The following is a 22,978-nucleotide window of genomic DNA, read 5'->3' as shown; positions in this document are numbered from 1 at the left end:
TTGAACTAAATAAATAGAATATTTTCTATCACTGGAATAAATTATTTATTGAGATGAAAGAACGAAAAAATGAAATGTAATAACAAAATAATATGTTTTTTAACATTCCACAATCGCGAATAATTCGCATTAATCGTTTATTCAAACAATGAGATTTTTCTAGAAATTATTCTAAAGATGATGATCGAATGTCGATTCTTTTGTGAAGAGGCATTCTACCAGATAGATACATCTGTGGAATTCCAGATACTTGATATTCGTTCACGTTTCGGGTAGCTGCCCTTAACAACGCCTTATAGATAGAAAACGGAAGTCGGATGTTGCCATTTATTTCCAAATCCTGAGAGTCAGTTGGATTTTCGTGGAAATTTCTTTTTTTCCCGCATCCTAAAAATAATCGATTATTTTAAACAATTGTATTTTTTGTTATATCGAGGATTAGATTTTTTTCTCACCGGTAAATGCATTGCAAAAAGGTCTCTTCATTTTTAACGATTCGTCTGTCGTGAAAACATCTAAAAACTGTTGCTCCATCTAATCAATTAATTTAATTTCAATTAATTATCAAAATAATTATTCATATCACTCATTCTTTGAGATGATGTAATTTACCTTGCTTTGAGATTCTTCAGAACGTATCACATTCATTAAACAGACGAATGCAAGGATACAGCAAACGTAATTGATTATCTAGAATAGACAATCGAAGAGTATTCAATTTGTTTAAATGAAATAAGAATTGTTTTTCTTACTCGTTAAACTTATATATTAATGAACCGATAAAAAGGATGAAAAATCAAGATAAAAATCTCAATAATTATAGACGGACACGTAATTTCTAAATTCACGTAATGAGCACGTTGATTATATAAGTATCACATGTGAAGCTTTCAAACATGTTAACTGTTATAATCTGCTTATGACTTTAATCAGGTTTGTACTGTGGTTAATTAATGTCGAACGATACTAGCTGGTCGATTATCCCTTCGAGCGATAAGTTCGTCATCCATGCAAATCAAACTTTTTAATTTTATTTTGCAAATATATGATGTATCAATGAAAAAGATTGAAACAATGTAATGATATGATTTAATAAAAATAAGTTGTAACTTTCGTTTTTGATAACGTCTCAATGAATATCAGTTAAAATCTCGTTATTACTTTAAATATTTGTTCAAATAGTTCCTCGTTGAAAATTATAATAAGTTGATTCAAATTATATTATCAATCGAAAAAGCACATTGAAAATAATAATGCAACCTTTCGAAATTCATTAATAAATAGAAGCATCACTGTAATAGATCAGCAAATTAATATGCACATAATCTATATAAATTATATAAATTATATTACCTAAGAGAATATTCTTAGAAACGTACGTATACAAAAAATATTACGTATTTAAGTATGATAGATTTTTCTAAAAGATCGATTTTTATCATGTAATATCGCGATATGTTTTAAATATATTAATAATACTCTCATATACGAAACTACTTTAACAAAATAATTAAATTTTAACAAAGAAATTCTTTTTTTATCGATTAGATTAAAGAATTAAGTTATAATTAAATTATAATATTTTCAAAATTATTGAAATTTTAAACAGCTAAAGAACGGAGTTAAAAAAAAGTTACCTTCATATCGGATGTCTGAACTCTTGAAATCAGCTACAACTTGAGGAAAGATTTCTGTTGGAACTCGAAGAAAGATTCTTCTTGATTATTTCTCGATTATTTTTTTACTTTCTATACTTCGAATAAGTAAGTTTCTTGGCTAAAGATTGATACTCACTGAACAAGTCAAGTCTCCGTATGAGGGATGAAATCGCGCTTCGGCTCTTCAAATACTCATCCCCTCTTTCGTTGTTTCGTTCGAGGGCGTAAATACATGCGCCGAAAGAACGCATGATCATTCATAATAGTCCTCGAAACGGTACATTTAACATCCCTTGCACAGATTGTGGATAGTCTAAGATGTAATTTGTAATCTAATCGGTAAGAGACGCAGAAATTATGCATTTGATCATGTTTTGTTTGTATAATCACATTTCATCTATTTTAACCGTTCATGCATTAAAGATTGAAGTCTATGTACATGATGTACGTATATAATATAAATATATTATATGATGTATAAAAATTATTAAATATGAAACAATTTTAAGACATTTTAAATATGTTAAACAATTAAAAAAAAAATATTTGTATTTTTTTTTTATATTATGTTACAAGAAATAATAAAATTCTAAAAAGAAAAGAATAATTATTTCTTCTAAATCTAGTTCATTCAAAGTAACTTTTTTTTTTAGAAAATATTGTCAAAAAATAAAAGGTGTAAGTCTTTAAAAAGTATGAAAGGTTTTCTATCTCTTGTGATATTGTCTCATTTATATCCAACTATAAAAATAACGTATTATATTTGATAAATATGCAAAAATTGAAAACAGGAGATCGAAACATTATACAACGATCAATGCAAGAAGCAGCTTATGAAGCATTGACCGATAAGAAACTTCGTGTAAATCAAAGGAAGGCAGCCCGGGGTTAAGTACTTACAACGTTCGCACATCAGAACCCGCTGAGTTACGTTAAAGTTGTTCAATCCTTGGTAACTGCCTCTTATTCACCCTCTTTCATTTAAATTTTTAATCATTTTTTTTTTTTTTGAATATTTACTCGATTGTATATTTAATACAAATTAAAAAATATATTCTATTCCGTATAACGTATTTTGAATCAAAATATTTTTTAAGAATAAAATATTTTTTTTTATATATATTTATATACAATATATATTTTATATACAATTTATATTTTTTTTTTATGTACAATATTTATTGCACACATGAATTTTCCAAATGAATTTTTTTTATTATAATGTTTAATCTATAAATAAAATTTTTTTATATTAAATTTTCATAAATTTTGTTACCATTTTTTGTGCAGTTTCAAAAATATATTTATATTTATAATTGAATTTATAATTGATTTTAACTTAATGAATAAGCGATATGTATTAAATGAATATTATTCTTGATATATATATATATATATATATATATATATATTAAGAAAATTTATATATAAAATGAATAATCATTTTATCAATATTTCGTTTTGTTAAAAATGCTTGCATAAAAATTATATCTAAATTAGATTTTTAAATAATCTTGATACAATAAAAAAATATAAATGATATTTATTAAAATAAAAAGAAAGAAAATAATTTTCATATTTAATATATTATTCAATTAATTATAATAATCAATAAAATTCTTAATAGAATTTTTTTCAATAAATTGTACTTTTACTAGTTACAAAAATACAATCCTCGAATGCCTGGATAGCTCAGTCGGTAGAGCATCAGACTTTTAATCTGAGGGTCCAGGGTTCGAGTCCCTGTTCGGGCGTTTATTTTTTTTTTTATATATCGTAGATTATTTATAATGACACGTATTTCATTAATTTATACAATATTTAACAAATAGAAATAATATAGTGATAAATACTTTAAAAATTTTAATATAGATATATAATGAATAAGAACAAAATATCATATAAAAATTTCTATATTTTTTTAATTTTACAATGATTAATTATTATACAAACAATGTATATAATTATTTGAGCACCACTTATAGCACACTTAGAATAAAAATTATCACAAAAAAAAGATTTTAAGTATTTTATATGTACCTTTATACATTGAATCAAAAAATAAATATATAAAAAGTACAGAAAATAATTCAGTCTATAAAACACAATCTTTAAGATCTAGTTGTAAAAAGAATAAGATTTGAATGTATATGAATGTAATGATATGTCATAAATGGCAAGAATGAAAATGTATTATCTAAAAAAAAAAATTAGGATTATTTAAATCCTTTTGTCATAATTTAAATTAAATTTAAATCAATATCATAAATTATGAACATATTTAAAATAATGTTAATATGAAACATTAAAATTGTTCTTTAACACTGCCATCAGGCATTCCAAAGTACACTTTTTTTGCCATTTTTATAAAAAGTCCAGTTTCAACTACTCCTGGTATCATTGAGATTTCTATATTGATTTTATCCCAATTACTTATATCACGAGGAAAATGCCAATCAAGGATAAAATTACCATTATCTGTTATAACTGGACCCTAAAAAAGAATAATTAACATAATATACACAATATTTATTAATTTATAAGAAAAAATTTATTAAAAAATATTTACAGCTTTAGCTAAAGCCATTCTAACTTTCACAAGTCCTCCATAATTATCTTCAATTCTTCTTAAAATAGCGACATATGCCATAGGAACTACTTCAATAGGAATACCTTTTTTATATTGTTCACCAAGTTTTTGAGAATTTTTCCTAAAATTATATTAAATATTATAAGTAAAAGTAATTATCAAAAATATTTCTCTTATAAAAATACATTTACGTATAATCTGCTACTATAATAAGTTGATTAGCACAGGATGCAACAATTTTTTCTTGAAGTAAACAACCTCCTCCACCTTTGATAAGATTCATGTCAGAATCAACTTCATCTGCTCCATCAATTGCACAATCCAACTGTTAATGTTTAAACAACAATATACAAAGTTTTTATAAATAATAAAATAAAAAATTATTTCTTACTTTAGGATAGGTCTCCAAATCACCCAATTTAAGATGATTATTTAATATTAACTGCCGAGCTTGGAATGAAGTTGGAACACAAATAACATTAAGATTTTCCTCCTTTACACGTTCAACTGAAAAGTATAATTTATCCAATCATTTATTTATATAAATATATGATAAATATATATATATTAGAAATATCTTAAATCTACATAAGAAAATTTATAATTTGAGAATTAAAATACTTGTTGCAATTCCATTTGAATAATCTTATCTCTTTATGGGATCAAAGGTCTATTCTATTAACGTCTTCAAGAAAAAATGAAATACAAACTACAATAATATACAAGAAAAATTTATTACAAATGATCATAATTATATATAAAATAGAATGTTTACCAAGCCTGTGAACAGCATATATTACTGTAGATCCACTACCAATTCCAATGATACTGTTATTCTGTAAAATGGTTGTACGCAAAATTTAAATAATAAAATACTAATAAATTTATATAACCTGTTATTATATCATAATTTATTTAAAAGTAAAATTACCTTCACATATTCGTCAACTGCTTTGTAAGCTGCAATTTGTTTAGCACTTTCGAGAGTAAGTAACTCTCCCATTTTTTTAAAATATTGAAAATATTTACTAACGCGCGAAACTATGAACTTTTATCAGATACATATGTACATATTATATTAATAAACAGATTACTAATACGTATTTTCAAAATCATCCTACGGTTACGTTCATGGTAACGAACAAATCACAAGTTAATACTTGTGCGCAAGTCTAATTTAAAAACTAGCGCCAAGTTCAAATTCAAATAATTCTATTACAATATTTAAAAAAATATATAAGTTTTTTTAGATTTATATAATAAGTATAAACAATATATAATAACAATTATATAATAAATATAAACGAATTTAATCGAATTTCCATTATATTTAGCATCAGAGGCGAATAACACAAAATACAACCAAACACAATTTACATTTCAATAATTATTATGTATAAGATTTCATTTTAATTGCCTATTATTACTTTAGTAGTAATATTCGTTAACACTTTTCACTTTAATGTGTCACGCAGAATATTTCTGTTTTATCATCATAATTTTTTTCATTCGATTTTGTTCTTTCTCTCTTCTCTTTTTCACTTTCGTTTATTACGCGCATACATTTTGTATCGATCGATTTCTTTTTCGATTTTTTTAAAAATCAGGTAAAAATTCGCGAATAGTCACTGTAATTTCATTATGTATTTTCGAGCAGGCTTAGGGAAAAATTGTTAGCAAAAATTCAATACATTGTTACGCGATGCTTTTGACAGCAATTTTGTTGAAATTAAAAAATCAGAAATCTAGTTTTCTCGACAAAATGAGTGCTCTTTAACTACATGTATCGATGAGCAAGGCCGAATTAAGGTAATCTTGTGAATGCACGATTGTGCGATATCTAATACTATACTGATCACAAAGAGATCAACTTTGCATAATATAACTAGGACATTTACCACCATTTTGTCTTTCAAAGATTTACACATGAAAATCTGCGTTTTTTTCACAACGAAGAGTGAACATTGTTTTGAAGCTTACATATATAAAGCCGATGAATGCTTATCATGAATTATTTTTTAATTTCTTTAGCTCAGGCAGTGGATCACGCTTAATGCGGCCGTGCCATTAAGTTCATAACTCCAGTAAATTTGCAATAATACTAATTGCAATTCAATATTTGCATTCGAAGATTTACTTTCTATGTGTTTCTTTCTCTAATTTATTTCAATCTGGTTGTGTAATCCATTATATCCATATATAAAATAATCGATGTTTCAATTGAGAAATTCTTGAAAGATGAAAATTATTTGATAAGCAAAGAAAAAATGAAAAAGAAAAAAAAAAAGATGAAACATATTTTCTTTTGTTCTTCTCGTACAGGCACACACATACACAAATATGTATACATACAGTTTTCCTTCGTTCATTCTTACACTGCTTTGTTTGCCCGACGAACTAGAAAGGACTTATGTGGGGGAAGCTTTATTACATCCATTTTTTGTTTTGATTCTACCCTTTTATCCCGTACACCACCCTTCATCACTTGAAACAAGAAGATGTAGAAAAAAATCATTTGGATTTTTTAGAGGGCTACAAAAGCCGCTACATTGTTTTTTAACCCACTCTTCTTTCTAGTTACATACATATACTTATATGCGCTTTGCTAGGTCCTACAAATTTTTCTATCGTGCTCTCCTCCGTACACCACTCGCTTCTTCCTTTGGCTAGGATTATAAGTAAGACTTGTCAGAATTCCTTCAAAAATACTAATCGATCTTAAAATATTCGAATATATTTAACAAAAATAATTCACAAGACAAAAAGTCTTAAACACGACATGATGATATATATTAAACGATTAAAACAAACTAAAAAATTTTCATATTTCATAACAATATAACACATATTTTAATATAACAAAAATATAAATCGAACAATGCTTCAATTGAGAATTTTTTTTTATTTAATTTTATTTAATCTTATTTAATACCAAAAAGATCTTGTTTTTTTTTTTCTATTCATGTCGTATTCTTTCGCTAAATATTATTTACTGTGAAATTTTTCCAAGGAAAATAAAACTCTAACGTGAGGAAGGCAACGCTGCGACAGTTCTTAATCATGCACATCCGCATATATCACAGTACAAAAATACTGTGGAAAATATAGTATAATAAATATTCTTAATAAAAAAGAAAAGAAAGTTTCCTTTCTCACGTTCATCGTTATTTCTTTTTATTATTATTATTATTATTATTTTTTTTTTTTTTTACCTTTTTTCCTTTTTTTTTATCAGATAGCATCTTAATGACAAAGTACAATTTTTTTATGAATGATTCGCGCGTCGTTAATTACAATATTATTAATGTCAACGACACATCCCCTTCGTTAAAATTATTATATTTTAATAATATATATATGTATATGTATACATATATATACACATATATATACCATTATAGAAAGAAAGGGATTTCTTTCCCGTATAATTGGGCCACCATCTATATATAAGCCCTATTATTAATCGCTAATAATTGATTATAAAGATAAGAAACAGTATTATAATAAGAGTGTAATATGATAAATTATCGAGATTTTAATTAAATTTAAAATTTTTTTTATTTTTTTCCTAAGGATAAATTGTGTGTATTTGTGTTTTCAATAGCATTATTTTCACTTTTCTTCCTTATTTTTAGCCATCTACATAATTTTTATTTCGATACGTAAATTCACGTTCTTTATATTAATTAATAAAGAAAATAAGACGAATCTACGCACAAACGCAATTATTCAATTGCTCTTATACAAATGCGTAGAAGTATACATACATTCACGTCAATGTATGTTGCGTATATGTATATTTAATATATATATAAGTATGTATATATATATATTATATATATACATATATATACATATATATAAATTATATATATATATATATACATACTTATATATTATTTATTTATATTCATATGATAGGCAATGATGCGTAAAATATATTTAAATATAAATTGAAATTTTCAATTCAATAAGAAGAAAATTCTCTTCATCGAATAGAAAAGGGGAAAATGTCGTACGCGTTCCATATTTTTTTGTTTTTTTTTCTTATTTCTTTTTTTTTTTTTTTTTTTTTTTTAATCCAAAAAATGTAACGAGGTTGAATTCCACCTTTAATCTTCATGATTCATTGTAGAACTGACTACATTTACTTTGACAGAATTATATTCTTAGTGAATTTATTATCTTGTCTTCTCTTCTATCTTTTCATTCTCTTTCTTTTCTTTTTTGTTAATTCGTCGGGCGTAAAAGTTTCGATTAAAAATTCACAGAAAATTATCTTTCCTGATATATTCGACGACATACGGATAAAGGACGTGATAAAAACAACCGTTTAAGCCACCCAAGAATATTTTTTTTCTGTTTGTTACTTCATTCACAAGAATAATTGTTTGATAATTTTATTTCTTTTTCCATGAAAGATATCCAGGAGGATCATCGATACTTATTAAAAAGCATACTTATTTTTTAAAAATACTAAATATCAAAACTTTCCAATGCAATTAATTAAGATTTAAGAATATTTATAATTAAGAATTAAGAAAAAAGGTATTTAATTATGTATGCTTTCTTTTTTTCTTTTTTTTTTAGGAAAAAGAAAAGGAAAAGGAAGAATTTAAGCACGTTACGATGATATTCCAAGATATCTTTTCATTTTTATCAATAAATATATATATATGTATATAAATATATAAATAAATATATATATATTTATTCATATATAATGTAAAAAGCTGTTCGTTAAGATTATGCTGAGATTTCAGAATAAAATATGACAAACATCCTAACAATAAAAATATAACGATATTAATACAGCATTAAATTTTTGGAACAGGCGTTACATTGTCCCTCGAAACATTTTTTTCTGATAACGGGATGTATCAGACATTTTCCTGTTACATCGTATATAATACATATGATGATAAACATAATAAAATAATATTAATAATAAAATAGACATGTAAAAATCCAAAATTTTACAATCCCAAAGTGACGTGGAAACAAGGGGAACATAAGTTCGCAGTGACAAGAATAGAAGAAAAAAACAAACAGTTGTAATTTTCGACTTTATATGAAGTTATTTAATACATAGCAAATCATGTTAATTATTTCTTTCTTTCTTTCTTTCTTTCTTTCTTTCCTTCCTTCCTTCCTTTAATTGATGCAATTAGTTTTCTGTATTAAACGTGCTTGGAGTCTTGCTTCGTTCTGAGATTATACGCTTATGAATTCGTGTAAAATTTGAAAAATAACTATAGTTTATCAGTCATCGAAGTGTGCACATCAATGAGAAATTCATTTTTTATTCTTTTTTTATTCGTATCTTTCAATTGTGGATATGCACATATTTATTCACTTTGGATAAGTATACAGCATCACTTTTATTTAAGTATCACGTGCAAAGGATTCTTTTGATTAACCATACATTCCACAAAAGACTGGACTTTTCTCTTTTCAGGCATTTCGCGTTAAGGCAATTAGTATACTTTTTTTTTTTTTTTTTTTTTTTTACATATCGTTGCTTCACTATTTTATATTATTGTTTCCAACTCATACATCGCAAGAGAAATTATTAGAAATATCCGAAAATAGATGAAGCGGATAATATAATTTAAATGAAGATATAAAATTATAATTGAACGAAAGATTCAAGGAAAATAAAAAAGAACGAAACGTATGATATTTTTAATACCTTTGGTTATTTGTAACGTCATAAGTAACTCCGTTTTGAATTTACCATCGAGAATGCCAGAACACGCGAAAGCATAAGACAAAAAAATTAAATCACACGCTACATATTTTGCATAACTTTTTACAAGTTTATATGTATATATGTATATGTATAATTTTACTTCATTTTCATCCACATCTTGCAGATACACCCACAAATCAAATAACATAAGATCAGAAAGTAATACAAGGGAAATTAATTACAATATGAAATGTACATAAATGATAAACGAGAAATATAGGCAAAAATTAAAAAAAAAAAAAAGAAGGGGGGAGAAGGGAGCAATAAGAGTTAAACATAATTGAAAAATAATTATTGCTCGTTTGTACGAGCGTTTTCAGGTTCTACTTTCAGTAGAATCTTCACAAGTTTCGAATGCATTTGCGTGCGTCATACGCACATATTACATACATGCATTATTTTCGATTAAATTCTATGTAAAAGAAATATTAACTATACTTTTAGTATCTTTCAATTCGAAGAAACAGAATACAAACATTCCTCAATTTTTCTTCGATACATCGTATAATTCTCATATATACCAAATCAATAAAGTCTCTATTATCGAAAAAAAGAGCGAGCACACATACAAATATTATTTCGTTTCACATTATAAAATGGAGCGATTATAGATACATAAATGAACATTTAAAAAAAATTCATATAATATTTTTAAAACATGTTTAGCGCAATATATGGAGAAATTCAAAACAATAACGAAAAAAAAAAAAAGTTCATAACAAATACTATAAATAAATACGATTGATTTTAATAGAAAAAATGATTCAAAATTTATTTAATTAACATTTTAGCACCCAGTTTAATCCCTCCATTTTAAAATTTTAATTTCTGAACAATTGAAATATATTAAGGAATGGTCCGCCAACTTAATTTTTACTTTAATTACTGATTTTGAAATAATTTAAACCTCGATAATTGGTTACTTAAAACTTTTTTTAACAAAACGTTAATGCATATAAACTTTTGATGATACCATAAATTATAGATTAAAATTATAGATTAATACTTTTTTTTTAAAATAATTGTCTAATGATTAAGATAAATGTAAACGGACCAACCCAGATAAATTTATAAATTTTTTATCATTGAACATATTTCAAAGATATATATGACAATAATAGCTAATTTTTAAGAAATTTTATGTATTTAATATTCGACGACCAAAAAAATTTTACCAGTTTAAATTAAACACAATTAAACTGGTGCGTATGACGGGCAGTGCGTCTTGTGAATTGTTAAAGTTTCTACATTCCCGAGGTTTTACGTGTTAAATAAAACTGAGTATTTTATCAATCTAATTCTGTTCTAACAAACCCATACAACCACCAAACATAAAACGCTAATATAATTATATTATTATTATTTTTACCTGCCCGTCTCTAGCCTCGATTAAGTTATTGTAAGTGATGGATATAATATCGATGTAGAACGTGGCAAGACTCGCTGAAGAGCGTGTACGAGGAGCAGAGGTCGAGAAAGTTCCATAAATAACGGTTAATAAACGTTATATAAAGATTCTAATTAAACAATTATAAAGAACCAAAATAATATTAAAATTATTATAGATAAAAAAAAGTTCTGATTTTTATCGGTTCTGATTATAATGTTGCACTCTTTTATTACATCGATTTCGTAAAAATTTCTATCATTTTGTTTTTCAATTCACTTTTTTTATATGGAACAAGATACGAGAACAAATTTTGATTTGCAAATAAAGAAATTCATAATAAAAAAATGTATTGTAAACAAATTCTGAAGAATAACTGTTAAAATAAATGGACCAAAAGTGAAATACAGATATATTCTTGAGCAATTGATGAATAGTTTTGATTTGAAATCTATAGAAATAAATATTTTTATATATTTTATAAAAAATATTCTATATCATTTTGTTAAAAGGACAAATAATCAATAATTATAATCGTTACAAAATTAATATTTAACTGATATATTATAAAAATTAATAATGTTAGTGTTAACAATATCTTAAATTAGTGCTAAATTAATGTTCAATCAATTCAAAATTGATATATAATTAATGTATTTTTAGAAACGTACAGAATTGATACATAACTGATTTATAAAACATAACAAATTCCAGAAATGTATCCATAACCGATATAGGCCCTGCACCCTCAGAACTTTCTTCACCTACAACTGTTACATTATGTCGGTTCTTACAACTGTTTCCGAGAATCCGAACTCATATTATAACCGTTTTCAACCTCTGGCGAGGAGTATATATGACTGCAAGAAGTGAGTTATTTACATTATTTGCATATGTCGGCGAATCAGCCCTTGCCCTTGTTCCATGTCACATAACGACAAAAGATGGCGAGATTAGAGTTTTGAGAAGTGATAAGATAGGGAGGGTGAGGAGGAGGGCATTTGAATAATTATTAATATATAATATTATAATAATAACAATAATGATGAGGTGTTCTAAACAGTGCTAGGACTAGTGCTAGAGGGTCCTGTGAGGAATCAGGGTGGATGGGTACGGGCTAAGGAAGGGTTAGTGTGGGGGCGGAGGTTCCGTAGATTGGTTTCTGCCATCTACAGCTCTAACCGGCTTCCTACGTGAAGGACCTGTTACGCCAACTGGACCAACTCCACCTCTAAGGTACGCTGGCGCTGGAGTTACTATCGGTTCTCTGATAGTTCTACTATATGGTAGTGACAGTGGTTCCTGCAATACCTATATAATAAAATACAATTGCTAAATTATATTTATCATATTTCTTTAATATGAGTAATAACATTAATTATATGTTTAACATTATATATTTAACTTATATATATTTTTTTATTTATACTTACCAATGATTCAGGTAATACACTATGCATCAGTGTTTGAACCATAGGTGTATTTTGTAACGCAAGGTTATTAGAATTTGGAGGCAATCCTTGACTTTGAAGACCTGTCCCTACACTACCAGCAGTAGTAGTCTGAACAGTATGTGATTGTTGCGTAGATGTCTGCGTTACATGTTTATTCATTGTTTGATCCCTTTTCGCTTCTTGAGTTACATTTAATTTCTTTGTAGAAATTGTGGAAGAATTAGCATTTGGTGTTTCGGGACTGTTTGTAGCAGTAGTTGCACTTGATACTGGTGTTTGTGCTACAGATTGTTCCTGTGTTAATTCCGGCAATGTTTGACAAAGCGTTCCAAGAATAAGTTCGCACGTAAAAAGACTTCTATTTGCACTTTCACGTTCAATATTTTGCAACTGTGAGTCAGAGAGAGAACTGGTAATACATCTATAAAAAAAAGAAAAAATAAGAAAAAAATATTTATAGAATTAATTATATTCAATATAATAATTAAATAAAATTTTGAATAAACACAAAATTATTGTCTTTTGAAGACTAAAAAAAAGATCTGTTTCATTCACCATATTTTCATGGAAATCTTAAATGCTTTTGGCATCCCACGCATTGATCATGACATGCAATTTTGCAAATTTAGATAAAAGATTTTTAAAAATATATATGCGCGGTTATAATGCGCAAAAATATATTTATAAAAATACTTAAATATCAAATAATAATTTGGATGTATTTTTTGTCTAAATATATTATATATTAACATTAGAATATAATACATACTTTGGCAATAGAAACATATAGTTTTGTGAACTGGTAGATGATACGCCGGACGGGTTCGCCACATTATTTGTATTATTGTTACTAGTCGTACTATTTGCTACCACATTGGTCATAGTAGTAGAATGACCACTTCCACTAATAATTCCTCCACAACTTGCAGAACCAAGAACTTGAGTCTGCCTCCTAGGTAACCGCTCCAATTGTTGTCTAGCAGCCTAAAAAGTATTTATAAAAATTTATATTTTTATTTATATATCTTAAAAAAAAATTGCTTTGATAAAATTTTTTTATTAAGTAAATTAAAATCATTTCATTGAAAAATTTTTTTGTATTAAATTATATATATTAAATTAATATATATTAAATTAGACATACTCTAACTTGTTGTCGTTCTAACTGTAGCTGCATTTGCAATTGATGTAATTGCGTTGGTGCTGACGAACTCTGACCAGTTCCTCCACCACTTCTACGAACACCGGATAATTGAGAAAGTAATTCTGTAATTGGATCTATACCTTCTCGACTACTCGGACTCAATCCTCCAGACGAACTGAAATGCATATTGGACCTGCAGGTCCAATGATACGCCAATGAACATTATCTAAGATGAGATGATGATGAACTGAAGCTGAAATCTTGCTATTTTTTTAATTCTTCTTAGATATTTTAAAAATAAAAACATATTTTGCTTTAACAGTTATTATATAATATATAATAATTGTTTTACTATATTTTAATAAATAAGTAATGACAATGATTGATAAATTATAATATTAATGTATAATAAACAAAAAGTGATAAAAAAGATACATGCATCAACATATTAAAGAATTAATATACTGATATAATTCATAATAATTAATATTAAAACAAAAATAAATAAATTAATAAATTAGTAGTTCTCATACACATTTTATTTTTTAACAAAAAATAATTTTTTCTATTTCTTTTCAATTTTGATTATAATGTTCACAATATTTATAATAATTTATAACAATTTTTTTTATTATATTTATACATATATAATAAAAAAAATATATATAAATATATATATATTTATATAAATGCATTATTATAAATAATATTGTAAGACTTTAATTGAATAATCAAATATCAAGAATATATATACCTGCGAGGCCGTGGCCCACCAACAACTCTAGATGAATGTGTTATCCGTCTACCAGTATATCTACTTGAAGCTGGTTCATCTAGAAAAGAGATCAAATCTCTTGGTCCACTACGATGTTCCAAACTTAAATGACCCGCAAAATCATCAGTCACGTTATTAGGATCCCCTCCTGGAATAGATGCACACACTGGGCAAACCTATACAACACACAAAATTAAAATTTACAATTTTTGTTATAGAATGCATTATAAACAGTATTATATTATATATACATACAACTTCAAATGAAGTATCTGAATGATCTGCAGCAACATGTTCTTGTAGTGTAGCTTCAGTGAAACCCATTCTTGTACAATAAGGACAAGTTAAAGATTGTGGCTGTTCTACACTTACTGCCTCTCCACCATAATATAATTCTATTAAATAATAATTAAATAAAAAAAATTAATTATATATATTAAATATGTTTGAAGAAATTATAGTCGTATATAAAATTTAATAATCAACTTACCGAACTCAGATCTAGTAAGTATACACTGCATAGGATGATCACTGTGGTGACGTGTAGTACTGGCACCTCCTTCGTAACAGTTGGCACACAAATCATAATCGTAGCATACGAGGCACTTATATCTGCGACCCCGAAAATTCCCCTTTAAGCAGGCGTCACAACTTACCCCTGAAATAAATTATACATTAATTCATATTTTATATTAATAAGTTTACAATTTAAATTTATTATTAATAATAAATATATTATTAATAAATTAATATAGTAATTACTAAATAATATATACACAAAGAATATTATATATAAATAATAATAATAATTATAATAAATAAACTTACATAAAAAATTTTAATGAAAAATAAAACTTTAAAAAAATATTTATATATCTTTCATATATACATCTAATGCATATGCATATAATAACCTTGAACTAGATCTATTAAAGATAGATAGGTTACTTAAGTTTATCTTAAATATATATAATTTTTAATATAAAATTAAATATTAAAAGAGATAAGTATATATAGTTTAATTATTTGTATTAATAAAAAAATTAATTTAAAGACAAATATAAATAAGTTAAATAAATAAATTTACTTTAAAACATATATATGTGTATATATATATATATACATATATAAATATGTAATATTTTTATAATTAAATATATTATTTAAAGCTTAATTTGTTTGTATGTATAAAAAATTGATATTTAGAATCAAAAAGAACTTGAAAAAATTATACATATTCACATACATATTCATAATTTTTTAAATTTATGTATACTATTTTTAGATTAGTTATACATATATATATATATACATATATATACACACACACATATGCACAAACATATTATAAGTAATTAAAAGAAACAATATTACTTTATCATAATAATATTATAAAAATTAATTTATATATATTATATATTTTATATATAATAAAATTTATATATATATATATATATATATATATATATATATATATATTAATATGAATCTTGAATTTTATGTATATATATGTTAAAATTTTAAAACTTAATACATATATTTTTAAACTTCAATATAATATTTCTAATTCCAATTATGTAACATGTATAAATATTAAATAAATATGAAAGAATACATATGCTAATTTTATTTGTATATTAAATAAGTAATGATGATGATTGAATATTCTTTTATTCATTATTTTCATATTAATATTGTAATGTAAAAATCTATTACAATTACGTTGGATGTTAATATTATATTATAAGAATATAATAAATAATGCATTAATTAAAAAATACAAATATAAAAGTTAAGAAAAATCAAAAAAAGAAATTAATTCAAACATATAAAATAAGAGAAATATGTTCCAATATGTTTTAAAGATTTAACATTGTAAGAAAGAGAAAGGAATTGAACAAGAAAAGTAATTTTAAAGAAATCATTTGGTACAATATCTTGATAATTAATCAATAAATATTTTTTATACGTTTTATTCATTTTATATAATTAAAATAGCAAAAAACGATGACATCACAAAAAATTGAGTACAATCATCAAAAAGCATTATAAACCCAAAGAAATTGGAGTAAATTTTTTATAAGTGCTGCCATCTGGCCTCTGACATTAGACCCTTTGGTACAGAGCTTACAAGAAATGTCTTAGGAAAAATCTCATACATTGTCGATTTCGTAACCTCGACGATGAGTCTGCAGAAACTTTTTATGCACATCCCCAAATATCCCATAATCAAAAAATTTTGCCATCAACATAAAACAAATTTAGTGTGTGAAGTGAAGGCTGACTTGCTAGTCAGAAACAGCACACACGTACGTACCGTCATGTCGATTCATTTTCCGTTTAAAATCTCATATACGCCGATAGCGCGAAGTCTCGCGATCGAACGATTTATGAAATATGATTACTGCTCGCCACTGCGTTAGCTCTTCACGTCGCTCGATGTAGCAGATACAATGGGAAAAACATTAATCGTCAAACAAAAAATTTTTCGTTAGAATTTCCAGCGTAAAACCTAACCCAACTAGGCTACCGTGACGTCACACTAGACCTACGCTCCCGGAGAACGTTGCGGGCAGGGTCTCTGTCATTGCGGTGTTGCCACATTTGTTATAAATATGCGTGGGAAATTCAAATATAAAAAATATGATCATATTGTTTTATGTAAACTAAATCAATTTATTTAATTATTTATTTAATAAAATTTCTTGAAAGAATGATACAATATGAAGAAAAATTATATGTAGATAAGAAATTTACATAAATAACTTGATTACATATTTAAAAGCTTTTATTTTTCAAAAAGTATCATTAACATTACAAAAATTATACAAATAAAAGTATGATATCATATTAAACTTACAAATCATTTCAACTTTTTTAACATAAATTATAATATATAATTTCAAGATTTGTATGTATATTATATGTAAAATAATTCAAAAAATTTTTAATGAAACAATATCGACTACTCAGTTGACAATCTGTTTTTATAGTTTGTGCCGAAATCTGGCAATCTAGCATTCCTTTTACGAACTTTTCCGAAAGATTCTCGTATGACTTCGTATTCTTTCGTATATAATCGCAATTCCCGAAGCATATTTCGCGAAGTTGTTTCTTTTATTGAACAATGGAGGCAATACTTGGACGTGTTTTTGTATATGGAGGTAAAGGTGCTTTAGGTTCGGCTTGTATTTCAAAATTCAAGTCGAAAAGTTGGGTAAGTAATAATAACAATAATAATAGTAATAATGAATTATTACAATATGTAAAAAAAATCTGAATATCATTTTTATTATATTTATTTAATAGAACTGATTTTTTTTTTTTATAAAAGTTTTAATTTTTTAATTGATTGTTTCTGAAAATAATATATATATAAATTATTAATTAATTTTATTTGATTAGAAATAAATTATCAATTGTGCATATGTTAACAATTTATTCATTTTAAATATTTACTACATAATTTTAGGTAATTGTTAGATGAAGATTTATAAATAAGAAAATTTTTTTTTATTATAAATATTTGTTTGCATAGTATGTATATACTAGGTATACTTCTTCTAAAATTATTTTATATATTCTTGTAAACTTAAATTTAAATCGATAATTTTTTCGATATATATTAATTTTATAACATTTTTGTATAATTCATACATTCAAATCGCGAACTAATTTTTCGCGCACTGTTTTGAATATTACGAAATATAATATTCTTTTTGTCTTTTCTAACTATTATCTATATATAAATACATATCTATATATATGTACTTACAATGGATGTTATTAACTCATAAATTAATTCATTATAAATAAATTACATATATTTATTTTTTAGTTATAATTAAATAAATAATTTATATCATTAAATACATATTATTATATATTTTAAAATAAATTAAATATGTACTTTTTTTATAAAAAAATAATTTCAACAAAAAATTATTTTTAGTTATAACTATTCATGTAACCTTTCTTGTATAGGAAAAATACATCAAGGCCATTCTTATTCTTTCACATCGTACATATGTATATTTTCACATTGTATATATTATATCTCTAATATATTTGTTAAATATATTATATTTTTAAATATATTTATTTAATATATTTAAATATATATAATATTATATATAATATATTTAAATAAATATATTTAAATATATTATATTATATAAACAAATAAAATATTTATAATTATCTTATTTTCATAAAATTAAAAATATTTGTTTTATCATATTATATTTTTTAAACATTCTATATAAGATTTATAATTATAAAATTTTTATTAAGCTTAAAAAAAATATTATATATAAAATTATATTATAATCATAGTGGGTTGGCTGTATTGATATGAAAGCAAATGAACAAGCTGATGCAAATATAATTGTAAAGTCAGACAATAATTGGCAAGAACAGGTAATTGTTTCTATATTATATTTATTTAATATATTATTATAAAAATTATATATTTTATTATTTAAATTATTTATTTTTTATTTTTTAAATATTATTAATATAATTTTTATTATTTTTATTTATTTTTATGTAAATTATAAAAATTTTAAATAAAATGATAAATTCTTGAAATCATACATTTTCTTTTTATTAATTAGGAAGCTGATATTTTGCAACAAGTTACAAATATTTTAAAAGGAAATAAATTAGATGCAATTATATGTGTGGCTGGTGGATGGGCTGGTGGAAATGCAGCTCATAAGGATTTTGTAAAAAATAGTGAACTTATGTGGAAGCAAAGTGTATGGAGTTCAGTTATTGCTGCTAGCATTGCTGCACATCATTTAAAAGAAGGAGGATTTTTATCATTAACTGGTGCTAAAGCTGCACTTGCAGGAACACCAGGAATGATTGGATATGGAATGGCCAAAGCTGCTGTTCATCAACTTACTAAATCTTTAGCAACTAAAGATAGTGGTTTTCCTAAAGATTCTCTTGTTGTTTCTATCTTACCTGTCACTTTAGATACACCTATGAATAGAAAATGGATGCCTAATGCTGATACATCTAAATGGACCTCACTTGAATTTGTTGCAGAGTAAGTAATATTTTTTCTTATTCTATGTATTTAAATTTATTTTTTTACAAATAATATTTTGTCTTTTAGTCTCTTTTGGAAATGGTCACAAAATCAAGAACGTCCAACAAATGGAAGTCTTCTGCAATTAATTACCAATAATAACAAAACAGAAATAATTATAGCTTAAAAAGAAAATTGTATATTTAAAAAAGTTATATTTTTTGGACCAAAAACATTTAAGCTTTTTCTCTCTATGACAATATATATACATTCTAAATATTTTATATCCAATGCTTTTTATTTTTTCAATTTAATATTTTTTATTGATGCATTTTAAATATTATATAAGGATATAATATTTGTATATATGTAAGAATATTCTTTATTATTAATATTTTCTTCATTCCATTATGATATATAAAACCAATAAAAATATGTAAAGTAAAATTATTTATAAGAATATTGTAATATATTTCATTATATTTGTAATATTTATTTTTATATATATATATTTTTATATATATATTCAAAAATATATTTACATTATGTTCAATAATTTTATTTGTTACTTTAATAACTATATAATATAAAACTGCAAACAGAAAGAATATTGTTTTTAATAACTTCTACTACTAAAAATTAAAAACGAATAAAATAAAATATGTGGCATAATTGTAGTTTTTATTAAAAAATTGTCTATAACTACCTTTTTTTGAGAAATTAATTTTTATAAATGATAAATTATATATATAAGAAACTAGGATTATCTATATAAATTATAAAATATATATATATATATATATTATAGCATTTATATTATATTTAAATAAATTTTAATTTTATATTATTATAGAATATTATTTATATTATTATAGTACTAAGAGTAGGTATATATTTTGCAAATTTTTGATTCAATCGCCCGGATAGCTCAGTCGGTAGAGCATCAGACTTTTAATCTGAGGGTCCAGGGTTCGAGTCCCTGTTCGGGCGAAAATTTTTTTTTATATAAGTTAACGATTTAAAAAATTTTTTCATGGAATATATAAAATGCAAAATATTATATCTATTGAAATATAATTATTTAATTTTACATATATGAAAGTAAATATGAAGAAATATAAAATTAAAGATGTAATTACAGTCTATCATATAAATTATTTTATTTAATATATATATATTATATTTAATATATATACACATACACAATAAGAAGTTTATATTTAATATTTATTGTAATAAATCAAAATTGACATGATGATTTTTTTAAAGATATAATATTAATTTTAAAAAAAATACACATTTATACTACTGAAAATGTATTATTTTTTATTTTTTTATTCCTGACCATTCTTCTATCATTTTTGCTTCAGCTGAAACAAAAAAATTATGATTATAATTAAAGTTATTAATTTGCAATTATGATTTTAAAAATATAAATAAATAAAATTTATTTTTTACCTTCCAATAACTTCTTTTTCTCTTCTGCTAATTTTGCATCCCTAATAGGTTTTTCTTTAAGTTCTTGCTCACGAAGAGCATTTTCTCTTTTACTAAGTCTTTTTTGATGATAAGCACCATATAGAATTCCAGTTAACAAGAAAGTCCATCGAGAAAACTACAAAAAATTCAATAATTTCATAAGATATAATTCTAAATGTTTATATATGAAATATATTAATAAATATGTAAATAAATAATTAAAAAAAAGAAAAAAATATTTATTTAATATTTATTTAATTCATTTAATAAAATATATTATTTATATAAATATTAATTAATATTCGTTTAATTTCTCTTAAAAAGGTTAGAAAATGAAACATAAATTTAATATTAATTTATCATTAAATATTGAACTATATATAGAATAAATAAAATATAACTTTTACATATATTTAGGTTAATATTTAAGAAATTTATTTATTTAATATTCTAAAAATTATGTAATATAATGAATTTTAAAATTTACTTCTTCAGAATTATTCATTTTTATAACAAAAAAAACTCAACAAAGCATTGCCAAATAAATAGTATTTTGTAATATTCCAATATAAATAATTTTTAAAAATGCATTATAATAAACGATACTCACTTTAATTAAAGGAGATACTTGTACTGGTCTTGGACCTGCTTCAAGAGACGACATTTTCTCAATGTATTAAGTATTAGATACTAGAGAATTCTGATTATGAAATCTGAATCTTTTCCCGCGAATTGTTTGAATATTAAAACCAGTTATTATTCTATAAATATAATATTATATTGCTTGAATGTATATTTATTTAAAAATTTTTATATAAATATCATGATTCTTACTCATAATAAAAATATAGAATATATTATAATTTATTAATAAATGTTTTTTTATTTTATCAATCATGCTTGCATAAATTAATGATAATCGAAAGATATTATTTATTGTTATATATGATTTATCGTATAAATAATTTAAAAATAAGATTTTATTTCAACAATTTATTTTATTATCGTAATTATGCCTAAAAAAAATTCAATATCAAAAATTTCTCGAAAAAATGGTATCATCAATCAAAAACTAATATATCCATTTTTTTCATTTTGGTCATTTTACATACAACTAAAGATGAAATGTGATAGAAATGAAAAAAATCAATTTTATATATGCAGATTGTCTCAAAAATATAAAAATATATAAAAAAATATAATATTATATAGTTAGCTAGAGATTTCTGAGATAATTTCAAATAACATTTTCCTTTACAAAAATTTTTATTAAAACTTTATTGATGAAATATTAAAAAAAACATTGGCCAATCACGGAGCATAGATGTGTAGACTATTCAAGCAACAACAAAGCAAAGAGAACAATGAAAAGAAAGGCAAAGAATGAAAAATTTATCATTAAATGTTAAATTATTATATTATATCTTTATAAAAATGGATAATAAACGAGATGGAAGGATGACAAAACAAATGGAAGATAATAAAAAAAACAGAAAAATCGGATACAAATGTCTTATAAATAATCAATTAATTTATTCATTTTTTCTGAATAAGATACAATTCGATATAATTTTATGTCGATAAAAAATTTTATATTTCATACTTTTCTTAAAATATTTGTGCTCGACAACATATATCCAACATTATTTGTTACTTAATTAATTTACGCACTTCATAATTGACTAGTATTTTTTTCTTAAT

General features: G+C 24.0%; 5 protein-coding genes and 2 non-coding genes across 8 annotated transcripts; 3 read left to right on the top strand and 4 right to left on the bottom strand.

The window, feature by feature from the left end:
• Positions 1–28: 28 nt before the first annotated feature.
• On the bottom strand, positions 29–1,865 carry LOC724113. The gene is made up of 4 exons (XM_001119829.5): positions 1,638–1,865; positions 613–690; positions 456–534; positions 29–387 (listed from the first exon to the last, which is right to left on the bottom strand). Exons 1-4 carry the CDS (start codon positions 1,641–1,643, stop codon positions 167–169), a joined length of 384 nt encoding a protein of 127 aa, XP_001119829.1. The 5' UTR covers positions 1,644–1,865; the 3' UTR covers positions 29–166.
• A 1,474-nt stretch (positions 1,866–3,339) lies between these two features.
• On the top strand, positions 3,340–3,412 carry TRNAK-UUU. Its single transcript has one exon. It is a non-coding gene; the product is annotated as a tRNA-Lys (tRNA).
• Positions 3,413–3,561: 149 nt separating this feature from the next.
• Positions 3,562–5,419, bottom strand: LOC550767 (ribose 5-phosphate isomerase A). Its single transcript, XM_623157.5, has 6 exons — positions 5,180–5,419; positions 5,024–5,084; positions 4,640–4,755; positions 4,440–4,573; positions 4,228–4,369; positions 3,562–4,152 (listed from the first exon to the last, which is right to left on the bottom strand). The coding sequence occupies exons 1-6, from the start codon at positions 5,249–5,251 to the stop codon at positions 3,964–3,966; spliced, it is 714 nt and encodes a 237-aa protein (XP_623160.1). The 5' UTR covers positions 5,252–5,419; the 3' UTR covers positions 3,562–3,963.
• Positions 5,420–12,000: 6,581 nt separating this feature from the next.
• LOC411694 (E3 ubiquitin-protein ligase KCMF1) lies at positions 12,001–17,352 on the bottom strand. 2 transcript variants are annotated; one of them, XM_006561034.3, is made up of 8 exons: positions 17,078–17,352; positions 15,251–15,418; positions 15,016–15,155; positions 14,740–14,936; positions 13,986–14,160; positions 13,611–13,825; positions 12,821–13,262; positions 12,001–12,698 (listed from the first exon to the last, which is right to left on the bottom strand). In XM_006561034.3, exons 1-8 carry the CDS (start codon positions 17,091–17,093, stop codon positions 12,516–12,518), a joined length of 1,536 nt encoding a protein of 511 aa, XP_006561097.1. In that variant the 5' UTR covers positions 17,094–17,352; the 3' UTR covers positions 12,001–12,515. The 2 variants fall into 2 exon arrangements, with proteins under 2 accessions (XP_006561097.1, XP_395162.2); XM_395162.7 differs by having other exon boundaries at positions 13,986–14,178; positions 17,078–17,348.
• A 467-nt stretch (positions 17,353–17,819) lies between these two features.
• Positions 17,820–20,084, top strand: LOC409160 (dihydropteridine reductase). Its single transcript, XM_392684.7, has 4 exons — positions 17,820–17,977; positions 19,096–19,179; positions 19,377–19,816; positions 19,886–20,084. Exons 1-4 carry the CDS (start codon positions 17,888–17,890, stop codon positions 19,983–19,985), a joined length of 714 nt encoding a protein of 237 aa, XP_392684.3. The 5' UTR covers positions 17,820–17,887; the 3' UTR covers positions 19,986–20,084.
• A 631-nt stretch (positions 20,085–20,715) lies between these two features.
• TRNAK-UUU lies at positions 20,716–20,788 on the top strand. Its single transcript has one exon. It is a non-coding gene; the product is annotated as a tRNA-Lys (tRNA).
• Positions 20,789–21,062: 274 nt separating this feature from the next.
• On the bottom strand, positions 21,063–22,043 carry LOC551861 (ATP synthase subunit e, mitochondrial). Its single transcript, XM_624246.6, has 3 exons — positions 21,888–22,043; positions 21,257–21,413; positions 21,063–21,168 (listed from the first exon to the last, which is right to left on the bottom strand). Exons 1-3 carry the CDS (start codon positions 21,939–21,941, stop codon positions 21,125–21,127), a joined length of 255 nt encoding a protein of 84 aa, XP_624249.1. The 5' UTR covers positions 21,942–22,043; the 3' UTR covers positions 21,063–21,124.
• Positions 22,044–22,978: the final 935 nt, after the last annotated feature.

The sequence above is a fragment of the Apis mellifera genome, linkage group LG15 (assembly GCF_003254395.2).
Source record: "Apis mellifera strain DH4 linkage group LG15, Amel_HAv3.1, whole genome shotgun sequence".
NCBI lineage: Eukaryota > Metazoa > Arthropoda > Insecta > Hymenoptera > Apidae > Apis > Apis mellifera.
This window is presented reverse-complemented; position numbering and strand designations above follow the sequence as displayed.